Source organism: Leguminivora glycinivorella, chromosome 3, assembly GCF_023078275.1.
Source record: "Leguminivora glycinivorella isolate SPB_JAAS2020 chromosome 3, LegGlyc_1.1, whole genome shotgun sequence".
NCBI classification, from domain to species: domain Eukaryota; kingdom Metazoa; phylum Arthropoda; class Insecta; order Lepidoptera; family Tortricidae; genus Leguminivora; species Leguminivora glycinivorella.
In genome coordinates this window covers 25,706,477-25,720,231 of record NC_062973.1, presented here as the reverse complement: position 1 = coordinate 25,720,231, position 13,755 = coordinate 25,706,477, and the positions used below count along the sequence as shown (strand labels likewise).

The following is a 13,755-nucleotide window of genomic DNA, read 5'->3' as shown; positions in this document are numbered from 1 at the left end:
AGTAAAAAAAGGGGGGCTCGGGGGCGAAGCCCCCGCATGAAAGAAAGATCAACGTAGTATTTAAGATAAGTTGGGTTAGCGTTTTCTTGTGACCTTTAAGAGTAAACAAAGGGGGGCTCGGGGGCGAAGCCCCGCATAAAAGAAAGATTAACGTAGTATTTAAAATAAGTTGGGTTAGCGTTTTCTTGTGACCTTTCAGAGCAAACAAGGGGGGCTCGGGGGCGAAGCCCCCCGCATAAAAGAAAGATCAACGTTGTATTTAAAATAAGTTGGGTCAAGGTTTTCTTGTGATCCTTAAGGGTAAAGAAAAGGCCCCCGCATGAAAGAAAGATCAACGTAGTATTTAGAATAAGTTGGGTTAGCGTTTTCTTGTGACCTTTAAGAGCAAACAAAGGGGGGATCGGGGGGCGAAGCCCCCGCATGAAAGAAAGATCAACGTAGTATTTATAATAAGTTGGGTTAGCGTTTTCTTGTGACCTTTAAGAGCAAACAAAGGGGGGCTCGAGGGGCGAAGCCCCCCGCATGAAAGAAAGATCAACGTTGTATTTAGAATAAGTTGGGTTAGCGTTTTCTTGTGACCTTTAAGAGCAAACAAAGGGGGCTCGGGGGCGAAGCCCCCGCATGAAAGAAAGATCAACGTTGTATTTAAAATAAGTTGGTTTAGGGTTTTCTTGTGATCCTTAAGAGTAAAGAAAAGGGGGCTCGGGGGCGAAGCCCTCCGCATGAAAGAAAGATCAACGTAGTATTTAAGATAAGTTGGGTTAGCGTTTTCTTGTGACCTTTAAGAGTAAACAAAGGGGGCTCGGGGGCTTCGCCCCGCATAAAAGAAATATTAACGTAGTATTTAAAATAAGTTGGGTTAGCGTTTTCTTGTGACCTTTCAGAGCAAACAAAGGGGGCTCGGGGGCGAAGCCCCCGCATAAAAGAAAGATCAACGTTGTATTTAAAATAAGTTGGGTTAAGGTTTTCTTGTGATCCTTAAGGGTAAAGAAAAGGCCCCCGCATGAAAGAAAGATCAACGTAGTATTTAGAATAAGTTGGGTTAGCGTTTTCTTGTGACCTTTAAGAGCAAACAAAGGGGGGATCGGGGGGCGAAGCCCCCCGCATGAAAGAAAGATCAACGTAGTATAATAAGTTGGGTTAGCGTTTTCTTGTGACCTTTAAGAGCAAACAAAGGGGGGCTCGAGGGGCGAAGCCCCCCGCATGAAAGAAAGATCAACGTAGTAGTTAAGATAAGTTGGGTTAGCGTTTTCTTGTGACCTTTAAGAGCAAACAAAGGGGGGCTCGGGGGGCGAAGCCCCCCGCATGAAAGAAAGATCAACGTTGTATTTAGAATAAGTTGGGTTAGCGTTTTCTTGTGACCTTTAAGAGCAAACAAAGGGGGGCTCGGGGGGCGAAGCCCCCCGCATGAAAGAAAGATCAACGTAGTATTTAAGATAAGTTGGGTTAGCGTTTTCTTGTGACATTTAAGAGCAACCAAATGGGGGCTCGGGGGGCGAAGCCCCCCGCATGAAAGAAAGATCAACGTAGTATTTAAGATAAGTTGAGTTAGCGTTTTCTTGTGACATTTAAGAGCAAACAAAGGGGGCTCGGGGGCGAAGCCCCCGCATGAAAGAAAGATCAACGTTGTATTTAAAATAAGTTGGTTTAGGGTTTTCTTGTGATCCTTAAGAGTAAAGAAAAGGGGGGCTCGGGGGGCGAAGCCCCCCGCATGAAAGAAAGATCAACGTAGTATTTAAGATAAGTTGGGTTAGCGTTTTCTTGTGACATTTAAGAGCAAACAAATGGGGGCTCGGGGGGCGAAGCCCCCCGCATGAAAGAAAGATCAACGTAGTATTTAAGATAAGTTGAGTTAGCGTTTTCTTGTGACCTTTAAGAGTAAACAAAGGGGGCTCGGGGCTTCGCCCCCGCATAAAAGAAATATTAACGTAGTATTTAAAATAAGTTGGGTTAGCGTTTTCTTGTGACCTTTCAGAGCAAACAAAGGGGGGCTCGGGGAGCGAAGCCCCCCGCATAAAAGAAAGATCAACGTTGTATTTAAAATAAGTTGGGTTAAGGTTTTCTTGTGATCCTTAAGAGTAAAGAAAAGGCCCCCGCATGAAAGAAAGATCAACGTAGTATTCAGAATAAGTTGGGTTAGCGTTTTCTTGTGACCTTTAAGAGCAAACAAAGGGGGGCTCGGGGGGCGAAGCCCCCCGCATGAAAGAAAGATCAACGTAGTATTTAGAATAAGTTGGGTTAGCGTTTTCTTGTGACATTTAAGAGCAAATAAAGGGGGCTCGGGGGCGAAGCCCCCGCATGAAAGAAAGATCAACGTTGTATTTAAAATAAGTTGGGTTAAGGTTTTCTTGTGATCCTTAAGAGTAAAGAAAAGGCCCCGCATGAAAGAAAGATCAACGTAGTATTCAGAATAAGTTGGGTTAGCGTTTTCTTGTGACCTTTAAGAGCAAACAAAGGGGGCTCGGGGGCGAAGCCCCCGCATGAAAGAAAGATCAACGTAGTATTTAGAATAAGTTGGGTTAGCGTTTTCTTGTGACATTTAAGAGCAAACAAAGGGGGCTCGGGGGCGAAGCCCCCGCATGAAAGAAAGATCAACGTTGTATTTAAAATAAGTTGGTTTAGGGTTTTCTTGTGATCCTTAAGAGTAAAGAAAGGGGGCTCGGGGGCGAAGCCCCCGCATGAAAGAAAGATCAACGTAGTATTTAAGATAAGTTGGGTTAGCGTTTTCTTGTGACATTTAAGAGCAAACAAATGGGGGCTCGGGGGGCGAAGCCCCCCGCATGAAAGAAAGATCAACGTAGTATTTAAGATAAGTTGAGTTAGCGTTTTCTTGTGACCTTTAAGAGTAAACAAAGGGGGCTCGGGGGCTTCGCCCCCGCATAAAAGAAATATTAACGTAGTATTTAAAATAAGTTGGGTTAGCGTTTTCTTGTGACCTTTCAGAGCAAACAAAGGGGGCTCGGGGAGCGAAGCCCCCGCATAAAAGAAAGATCAACGTTGTATTTAAAATAAGTTGGGTTAAGGTTTTCTTGTGATCCTTAAGAGTAAAGAAAAGGCCCCCGCATGAAAGAAAGATCAACGTAGTATTCAGAATAAGTTGGGTTAGCGTTTTCTTGTGACCTTTAAGAGCAAACAAAGGGGGGGCTCGGGGGCGAAGCCCCCGCATGAAAGAAAGATCAACGTAGTATTTAGAATAAGTTGGGTTAGCGTTTTCTTGTGACATTTAAGAGCAAATAAAGGGGGGCTCGGGGGGCGAAGCCCCCCGCATGAAAGAAAGATCAACGTTGTATTTAAAATAAGTTGGGTTAAGGTTTTCTTGTGATCCTTAAGAGTAAAGAAAAGGCCCCCGCATGAAAGAAAGATCAACGTAGTATTCAGAATAAGTTGGGTTAGCGTTTTCTTGTGACCTTTAAGAGCAAACAAAGGGGGCTCGGGGGCGAAGCCCCCGCATGAAAGAAAGATCAACGTAGTATTTAGAATAAGTTGGGTTAGCGTTTTCTTGTGACATTTAAGAGCAAACAAAGGGGGCTCGGGGGCGAAGCCCCCCGCATGAAAGAAAGATCAACGTAGTATTTAGAATAAGTTGGGTTAGCGTTTTCTTGTGACATTTAAGAGCAAATAAAGGGGGGCTCGGGGGGCGAAGCCCCCCGCATGAAAGAAAGATCAACGTTGTATTTAGAATAAGTTGGGTTAGCGTTTTCTTGTCACCTTTAAGAGCAAACAAAGGGGGGCTCGGGGGGCGAAGCCCCCCGCATGAAAGAAAGATCAACGTAGTATTTAATATAAGTTGGGTTAGCGTTTTCTTGTGACATTTAAGAGCAAATAAAGGGGGGCTCGGGGGGCGAAGCCCCCCGCATGAAAGAAAGATCAACGTTGTATTTAAAATAAGTTGGTTTAGGGTTTTCTTGTGATCCTTAAGAGCAAACAAAGGGGGGCTCGGGGGGCGAAGCCCCCGCATGAAATAAAGATCAACGCAGTATTTAAGATAAGTTGGGTTAGCGTTTTATTGTGACATTTAAGAGCAAACAAAGGAGGGCTCGGGGGGCGAAGCCCCCCGCATGAAAGAAAGATCAACGTTGTATTTAAAATAAGTTGGTTTAGGGTTTTCTTGTGTTCCTTAAGAGTAAAGAAAAGGGGGGCTCGGAGGGCGAAGCCCCCCGCATGAAAGAAAGATCAACGTAGTATTTAAGATAAGTTGGGTTAGCGTTTTCTTGTGACCTTTAAGAGTAAACAAAGGGGGGGCTCGGGGGGCGAAGCCCCCCGCATAAAAGAAAGATTAACGTAGTATTTAAAATAAGTTGGGTTAGCGTTTTCTTGTGACCTTTAAGAGCAAACAAAGGGGGGCTCGGGGGGCGAAGCCCCCGCATGAAAGAAAGATCAACGTAGTATTTAAGATAAGTTGGGTTAGCGTTTTCTTGTGACCTTTAAGAGCAAACAAGGGGGGCTCGGGGGCGAAGCCCCCGCATAAAAGAAAGATCAACGTTGTTTTTAAAATAAGTTGGGTTAGCGTTTTCTTGTGACCTTTAAGAGCTAACAAAGGGGCTCGGGGGCGAAGCCCCCGCATGAAAGAAAGATCAACGTTGTATTTTAAATAAGTTGGGTTAGCGTTTTCTTGTGACCTTTAAGAGCAAACAAAGGGGGCTCGGGGGCGAAGCCCCCGCATGAAAAAAGATCAACGTAGTATTTAAAATAAGTTGGGTTAGGGTTTTATTGTGATCCTTAAGAGTAACGAAAAGGGGGCTCGGGGGCGAAGCCCCAGCATAAAAGAAAGATTAACGTAGTATTTAAAATAAGTTGGGTTAGCGTTTTAGTGTGACCTTTAAGAGCAAACAAAGGGGGCTCGGGGGCGAAGCCCCCGCATGAAAGAAAGATCAACGTTGTATTTTAAATAAGTTGGTTTAGGGTTTTCTTGTGACCCTTAAGAGTAAAGAAAAGGGGGGCTCGGGGGGCGAAGCCCCCGCATAAAAGAAAGATCAACGTAGTATTTAAAATAAGTTGGGTTAGGGTTTTCTTGTGACCTTCAAGAGCAAACAAAGGGGGCTCGGGGGCGAAGCCCCCGCATGAAAGAAAGATCAACGTAGTATTTAAGATAAGTTGGGTTAGTGTTTTCTTGTGACCTTTAAGAGCAAACAAAGGGGGGCTCGGGGGGCGAAGCCCCCCGCATAAAAGAAAGATAAACGTTGTATTTAAAATAAGTTGGGTTAGGGTTTTCTTGTTACCCTTAAGAGTAACGAAAAGGGGGCTCGGGGGCGAAGCCCCCGCATAAAAGAAAGATTAACGTAGTATTTAAAATAAGTTGGGTTAGCGTTTTCTTGTGACGTTTCAGAGCAAACAAAGGGGGGCTCGGGGGGCAAAGCCCCCCGCATAAAAGAAAGATCAACGATATATTTAAAATAATTTGGGTAATGGTTTTCCTGTGACCCTTAAGTGCAAATAAAGGGGGGCTCGGCAAAAAATAAATACTTAAATTTTGTTTGAATTAGTTGAAATGTGACAATATTTTCTAATCGAGTCAAACAAAATCCCACTAGCTGAGAGCTTCACAACAATGTATGGCGAAAGTATGTCTCTCTTATGTCTTCAAAAAGTCCGCGATGGCACATGTCTATATTGTCTATCTTTTACGGATAACTAAAAGTAAAGTAAAGAAAAGGGGGGCTCGGAGGGCGAAGCCCCCCGCATGAAAGAAAGATCAACGTAGTATTTAAGATAAGTTGGGTTAGCGTTTTCTTGTGACCTTTAAGAGTAAACAAAGGGGGGCTCGGGGGCGAAGCCCCCGCATAAAAGAAAGATTAACGTAGTATTTAAAATAAGTTGGGTTAGCGTTTTCTTGTGACCTTTAAGAGCAAACAAAGGGGGCTCGGGGGCGAAGCCCCCGCATGAAAGAAAGATCAACGTAGTATTTAAGATAAGTTGGGTTAGCGTTTTCTTGTGACCTTTAAGAGCAAACAAAGGGGCTCGGGGGCGAAGCCCCCGCATAAAAGAAAGATCAACGTTGTTTTTAAAATAAGTTGGGTTAGCGTTTTCTTGTGACCTTTAAGAGCTAACAAAGGGGGGCTCGGGGGGCGAAGCCCCCCGCATGAAAGAAAGATCAACGTTGTATTTTAAATAAGTTGGGTTAGCGTTTTCTTGTGACCTTTAAGAGCAAACAAAGGGGGGCTCGGGGGGCGAAGCCCCCGCATGAAAAAAGATCAACGTAGTATTTAAAATAAGTTGGGTTAGGGTTTTATTGTGATCCTTAAGAGTAACGAAGAGGGGGGCTCGGGGGGCGAAGCCCCCAGCATAAAAGAAAGATTAACGTAGTATTTAAAATAAGTTGGGTTAGCTTAGTGTGACCTTTAAGAGCAAACAAAGGGGGGCTCGGGGGGCGAAGCCCCGCATAAAAGAAAGATCAACGTTGTTTTTAAAATAAGTTGGGTTAGCGTTTTCTTGTGACCTTTAAGAGCAAACAAAGGGGGGCTCGGGGGGCGAAGCCCCCCGCATGAAAGAAAGATCAACGTTGTATTTTAAATAAGTTGGTTTAGGGTTTTCTTGTGACCCTTAAGAGTAAAGAAAAGGGGGGCTCGGGGGGCGAAGCCCCCGCATAAAAGAAAGATCAACGTAGTATTTAAAATAAGTTGGGTTAGGGTTTTCTTGTGACCTTTAAGAGCAAACAAAGGGGGGCTCGGGAGGCGAAGCCCCCCGCATGAAAGAAAGATCAACGTAGTATTTAAGATAAGTTGGGTTAGTGTTTTCTTGTGACCTTTAAGAGCAAACAAAGGGGGGCTCGGGGGCGAAGCCCCCGCATAAAAGAAAGATAAACGTTGTATTTAAAATAAGTTGGGTTAGGGTTTTCTTGTTACCCTTAAGAGTAACGAAAAGGGGGGCTCGGGGGGCGAAGCCCCCCGCATAAAAGAAAGATTAACGTAGTATTTAAAATAAGTTGGGTTAGCGTTTTCTTGTGACGTTTCAGAGCAAACAAAGGGGGGCTCGGGGGGCAAAGCCCCCCGCATAAAAGAAAGATCAACGATATATTTAAAATAAGTTGGGTAATGGTTTTCCTGTGACCCTTAAGTGCAAATAAAGGGGGGCTCGGCAAAAAATAAATACTTAAATTTTGTTTGAATTAGTTGAAATGTGACAATATTTTCTAATCGAGTCAAACAAAATCCCACTAGCTGAGAGCTTCACAACAATGTATGGCGAAAGTATGTCTCTCTTATGTCTTCAAAAAGTCCGCGATGGCACATGTCTATATTGTCTATCTTTTACGGATAACTTACTAGGTATAAACATTTTAATGATAATACCGTAATAAGAAGGTAGCCGCTAGTTATTATTAAGTAGCAATTAGCAATAAGTACACGTTAAGCCACAAATGGCATGTAAAATCCGCCTACTTGAAATAATTTTATGTATAAATGTTAAAAGGTATTTATTTCATTATTAATGACTAAAAAGTATAAAATAAATTAATAGTTTAAAAAACACTATAAAACACGCTTTTATAAATGCACGTAAAAGCCAAAAATAAATTATGGATCGTTCAAATTGTCTCTATTTGTGAGCTGAAGTTTAAAAACTATGTGCTTTTAATTATAATATTTGATTGTAAAAGCGTGGGGCGCTGGTACAGGAAAGACTTTCTTGTAAACAAATACTAATTCGAACTTCCTGGCAAATGAAGTTGCATAAGAACATAACGTTTACATATGCCGCCTAAGGGTTACCAAAGAGAACCAAAGATATCTCGTCCACGAACAAGAACTCTGCATCCTGTCACTGTAGACACTTTCCCCTTTTGTACTTTGATTAGCGGAAAAAAGCGGCGTTCTAAGTGTCGGTGACTGTCGACTCTCCTCGCTACTAGCGCATATTTTGTCTGAGTTCGACAAACTGGTACCTACTTTGAACACTGACTTTTAATTGATTTGACTGTTTAATGTAGAACCTACTAGTCATGCTGCAACTCCAGTTAGCGCGTCAATCTGTGTAACCTCCTTCCCGTAACATAGCATAATTTGATTTATCAGCAAGTTATACTTATATATTCTGTGGTTATACAAAAAGTCTTTCCTGTTCCAGCGCCCCACGCTTTTACAATCAAATATTATAATTAAAAGCACATAGTTTTTAAACTTCAGCTCACAAATAGAGACAATTTGAACGATCCATAATTTATTTTTGGCTTTTACGTGCATTTATAAAAGCGTGTTTTATAGTGTTTTTTAAACTATTAATTTATTAAAGACCTATCAGATGATGATGTATAACACACTGGTAATTTCAGAATTTTATTTTTGTGAAAAATAGTTACATGTATAGAGAGCACGCCTTTAAAATAAAATTCATATAAATTTGATTACTTAACTTAGTAGCCGATAACAAAATACACCAATATTTCTAATTTATATTTCCATTTCAGCACGCTAAATAGTTTATACCCACCAATTTGAGTAAAAACGAGTAAATACGGGTATTTTGAGTAAATACTGAGTATTTACTCGATATTTACTCTTGAGTATTTACTCACTACCCATCTCTAATTCGAACGAATGAGTGCTTAATTTATAAGATTGGACAAGATTTTATTTTAACGGGCTGTCATTTGTTTTTATTAAGAATGATGACGTCTCATCATAATATAAGATAGGGGACGTTAAGTCACGTAACGCAAATGTGTGGAGAATTTTATTATCTGGGCCCAATTTATGAAAGCTCACTGATACAGACACCGTATATATCGAAGCGGTCATGGCGCTCATAAATAAGTGATCACGCTTTCATTGAAGGCGATTGTTGAAATACTTAGTTATTTTTGAGCCCTTCGGCAGCTCCGATCCGATATACACGGTGAAATAAAAACAATCTTTATCTTTATTTATAAATATTTGTATTTATGGCTCGGTTAATAGTAAGTATTCAATTTTATTTCCGGCAGACGGTGACTAGTCCCCACAAGATGGGCCCCCACAAAAAACGACATCCAAGATGACTCAAGAGCAACACCGGCGTAACGTTTACTTGACGTTCATAATCGCATTGTTTAACTCGTCGCAATCATCATCATCATTCCCTTGCCCCTTTCCCATTATTTGGGGTCGGTGCAGCAGATCATCTTCCTCCATTCCTCTCTATCAGCCGTCATTTCCATACTAATACCTTTCACTCTCATATCATTGTTCACACATTCCATCCATCTTTTCTTAGGCCTTCCACTACCAATTGTATCCATCCACCTATTGTCGCAATAAGGTGAAAAAATGTATATGTATACTCTGATTACTCTGTCAAACAAGTCTGTCAGTAAATAAGAATTAAGAAAACTATAGATATCGTTTTCTCTATCACCCTAAAGAAAAGGATGCATATAGTTTTCTTTGTTCTTATTTACTGACAGACTTGTTTGACAGAGTTTATATATGAACTCGACTATAATCCTTACTTTAAAATCTTTATCTTTATCTAGCATGACCCACCTTGACTCATCCTTCTTCTCACTGACATTCAGTTGTGACATAAGACCGTATTGTGACCTCCAACTGGATATATTACTTCGCACAATGGCAGTTGGCTTCTTTGTGGCATCGCCAATCGACACTAGCCAATTGAATCTCAGGGCTAGGTGTATTAATGATTATGTATTACGTATATAGTACAATATAATTTATCTATATGTAGAAATAAAACTTATAACTAAATCTAAGCATAAACTTAATGGACCCTTATGGGATTATACCAAAGTTGTGACATTTTCACTCGGTCAATACGGATAAGTGTGGCATAAGCAGTGATCGGGGATTTGGATGCCACACCGCGAGATATCATGTAGAAACAGTGATATGGATACGCCGTCCGGCCCGTGATAATTTTTTTCTTATGTCATAGTAGACAAATGATCAGACGGATCGCCTGATGGTAAGCCGTACCGTAGCTCATAAACAATGAGGCTACAAGTAACTGGTCGAAAAATAAACACAATTCCCGTGTGGGTAATAATATTTATAAAATAAACGATATTGAATAAGCAAGTGTTCGTTATGATATATGTAAATAGGAATGATTATATAAAAATAATGAAATAGTACAGAAATGTAGGTATATATAAAAAGGCAAACTTTATTTGTCGCTAAGAAAATAATATGACATGTGTTCATTTTGCACTAAATTATTTATCGAGAATAAAGTGAATTTTTATATGCCTATTTTATTGTGAGGTCTATAGTAAATTAATTAAGAAAAATAAATTTAGCAGTAATAACAATGATGATTTGATGTCGCAATTAAAACATTGACCCGTAATAGCAAAAAAATAAGAATATAAATGTAGATACATAATATTATCGTAAAAAAACTGTCCTTTTTCTAACCACTTAAAGCCTGGAATCCCGCGGCATATCCATACTAGCATAATGTTTGAGGTCGTTCACCCCGTGTGGCATCCAAATCCCCGATCACTGGTCATAAGGGGAAGTGTGTCTGGTCTTTACCTTTTTACTCATTGTCACAGATGTTTTTGCAAGTTTATACTTTTGGCACTTGCTGCTCATGACCTAACAGGCTAAATGTGAAGGCCAGACACACTTGTCTTCTCCTTATGACACACTTACCCATATTGACCTTACATAAATTGTTGGCGGAAGGTTGAAGTCACATCTATCAGCCTCCATCTGCATTTTGTGTATGAGAAATCGCTGGTTAGTAAGAACTACCACATACCAAATACCGAAGCGGTTCGTTGCTGATAGATGTGACTTGACCCGAAATCGCCAGCTCTTCGGTCTCCAGTAACGTCAGGGGCGGCTCACTCCGCGATTCCATCGCCGCGCTACAAGTACATGCTGGCGGCCGCGAGTTCGCGGCCTAGTCAGGGGTGGCGCGCGTTCTCACGGAACGCACGTTCGCACTTTCTATTGTTACTTTACGTCGCGAGATTTTTTAAAGTTTTATATGCGGTGTCGGCGTGTGAATGGCTAATAGTGCTTAGTTAAATAGACATCATGAATAAAATAGGACAATCTTACACAGATCTACTATTGCTTAAGTCCCACGGAAAAGTTCAATAAGGCTTGTGATGTTGGAGCTTAAACAAAAATATATAAATACCAACTGTATAACTATATACCTACAAATTACACAAGACTGGAGTATAATAGTGTAACATTTTATCTGAGTATTAATTCGTTTTAATCCATAGGCAACCCTATCGTCCGACGCTGCGCACGTGCGGCTCGTTTCTTTGTTAGAATTTTGTAGGCATTTAAAAGGCGGCATTTCGTGAACATCAAAGCAGTGGGCCTTCTGTACTTGTACTATTATATATTCTGTGGTAACGTCAACAAGACGCTTCGCTTCGCGATGTCTAAAATGCTTTAGCGCTGGGACCTGGAATCCAAAGTAGTAGGTAGGCAACTAGAAATACTTATGTTGTGAAAGAATAACATTAAAATGAAGTTAAAAATACACAATTATATTATAAAATAAATTCAAATTCCTCTATGGTCACACTGTTAATCTACTTCCATTTCAAATTAGCGATTACGCCAATTACCTTAGTTAGGTACATGTAATTAATTAATGATATTCAAACCTATTATGTTGTTCCTCCTCGTGTATTGACATTATTTTGAGCATATTACTACATTGGAATCTTAGATTGCTAAAACTGGACCAGTGGCGCGTGTTTTTCAACCATATGCCTGTTGCGGTGAACATTCCTACTCCATATTTTTATCCTTAAATTACACGTAACCAGTGACTGAAGTGATTAATGTCCTACTTATTTACACTAAGTAATAACCAAAGTTGCCTGTTTTGTGTCCTAAAGGTATTTACAATGATTAAGTACAAGGAAAATATAAAACGAAAATAAATGATGTCAAGAGTTATAAAGAAGACTAAACTTAAATAATAGCCAATAGGACTAAAAACTTTAGTAAATTCAACGCTTTTTCTATGCTTTTTGGGACTACAGGAGAAGGGAAAGCAACGGCGAGTCCCACACAGCGTGCGCAACAGCATTCCCACTCCGTCAAAAAAAAAGGCATGAGTTTATGCACAGTCACCTGTTATAGTATGTGAAAGTCACTTTTTGAAGGATAATAATTATGTTAATGTGCCATGTGTTATGCAATAATATGCCACTTATTCTTCAAATGCCACAAAAATATATAAGTGGCTCTTATGGCTTGAAAACTAAAATAAATTCAGATATTTTTGTGGAATTTATTGTGTAACATATTATTGCTGGTAAAGAATCATTACACCCAAATCCTACTAAGATATTAAACTAGCCAAAGGTCAAGAACCCAATACCATAAAGAATAATTCAGAGGATCATTCGCGCGTGCTCGCGCATTGGACGTGACGATTTCCTTAACGACTTCGCACCTTTACAGACACAAGGTTCCAACTTCTTTGAGTTCACTAGTGACTTGCGACTTTTTGAAATAGGGATGATGAGAGTGATCTTGAGCTTGGGAATGAAGTAATTGACGTGTCGACGAATTCAAATATCCATTATCATAATGTCATTAGAGTAATCGGATAGGTATTTTAACTTTGAATTTTTCGTAGTTGATACTTGGTTATTTCTGATGAATATTAAAAGCTCGAGTTTTATACCTCGGTATCATTTAAAGTGGCAGCTTGAATATAAATTTGTTCTGATTCATCCATAAAATTTAAAACTCTCGACCGCAACTAACAGGATATGAGATGAGACACTAGAAAAAGATCATAAGGCTTCGCACAGTATTATATTATCAAGCCTAAATACATCATACTAGGCTTGGAACTTTTCGTTTATTTAATTAAGAGAACCGACTTTTCATATCAAGCTTTGATATGTTTTACATATTCTAATTAATGTGTAGGTTAACTTATTAGGAATATGATGAATACGTGTAAGAAACAATAAAATATATGTAACGTTTCGTTTCTTTGTTCTAGTTAACCAGCCAGTGATGTGATGACGCAGGCCCGTGAGCCCCTCGGCATCATGGACGGCAACCCAACTGACTTCTCCACCAAGACCAAGCGCGGAGTCTACCTCTCCAAGAGCCTCGCTTTCGTCGTCCTCGTCATCTTCGCCCTAGCCCTTGTTGCCACCTCCTTCATCGTCTACAACTTCGCAGCCTGCCCCAGGACTGACCAGCTCGCCAATGTCACCAAATATGAGCTCAACCACTGTGACACATCCAAACAATTATTAGTTATACCTTTAACTACTGAACATACCAAAAGTGTTATTCCTTTAGATACTACTCCTACACCAGAAGGTGAAGTTGATGAAGATGAAATAACCATCCAGGATGTAAGACTACCGACTTACGTCAAACCTGAGAAATACTTCTTGAAACTAACTCCTTATATTTATGAAGGCAATTTCACCTTTGACGGATTTGCTAGTATAACATTAAATGTTAAAAATCATACTAGGGTTTTGACTTTTCATGGAGTGGAACTAACTTTTAAAGATATTATCTTGTATCAGAAAGATACAGGAAGGCGAATAAAGATTGATCAGAGGACAGAAGATGTGCCGCGACAATTTCATATATTGAAACTGGTTGACACATTACTTGTAGGAAAACAGTATGTGTTGAATATAACGTATACGGGGATACTGAATGATAATCTTCACGGATTTTATAGAAGTTCTTATGAAGAAAAGAATGTTAAAAGGTGAGTTATATTTATTTTCCTAGATATACCTAACTAAGCTATACTTTGAGTGAACTTTTGATTGGGCGTTTCAATATTATTATATATTTT

The 13,755-nt window shown here is 40.2% G+C and overlaps 1 protein-coding gene across 1 annotated transcript in view; it reads left to right on the top strand.

The window, feature by feature from the left end:
• The window catches only part of LOC125242766 (aminopeptidase N), a 79,356-nt gene that overhangs the window by 27,755 nt on the left and 37,846 nt on the right, over window positions 1-13,755 (top strand). The window contains exon 2 of the mRNA XM_048151700.1: window positions 12,931-13,665. Coding sequence (XP_048007657.1) covers window positions 12,950-13,665 — 716 coding nt within the window. The 5' untranslated portion in view covers window positions 12,931-12,949. The remainder of the gene's footprint in view (window positions 1-12,930; window positions 13,666-13,755) is intronic.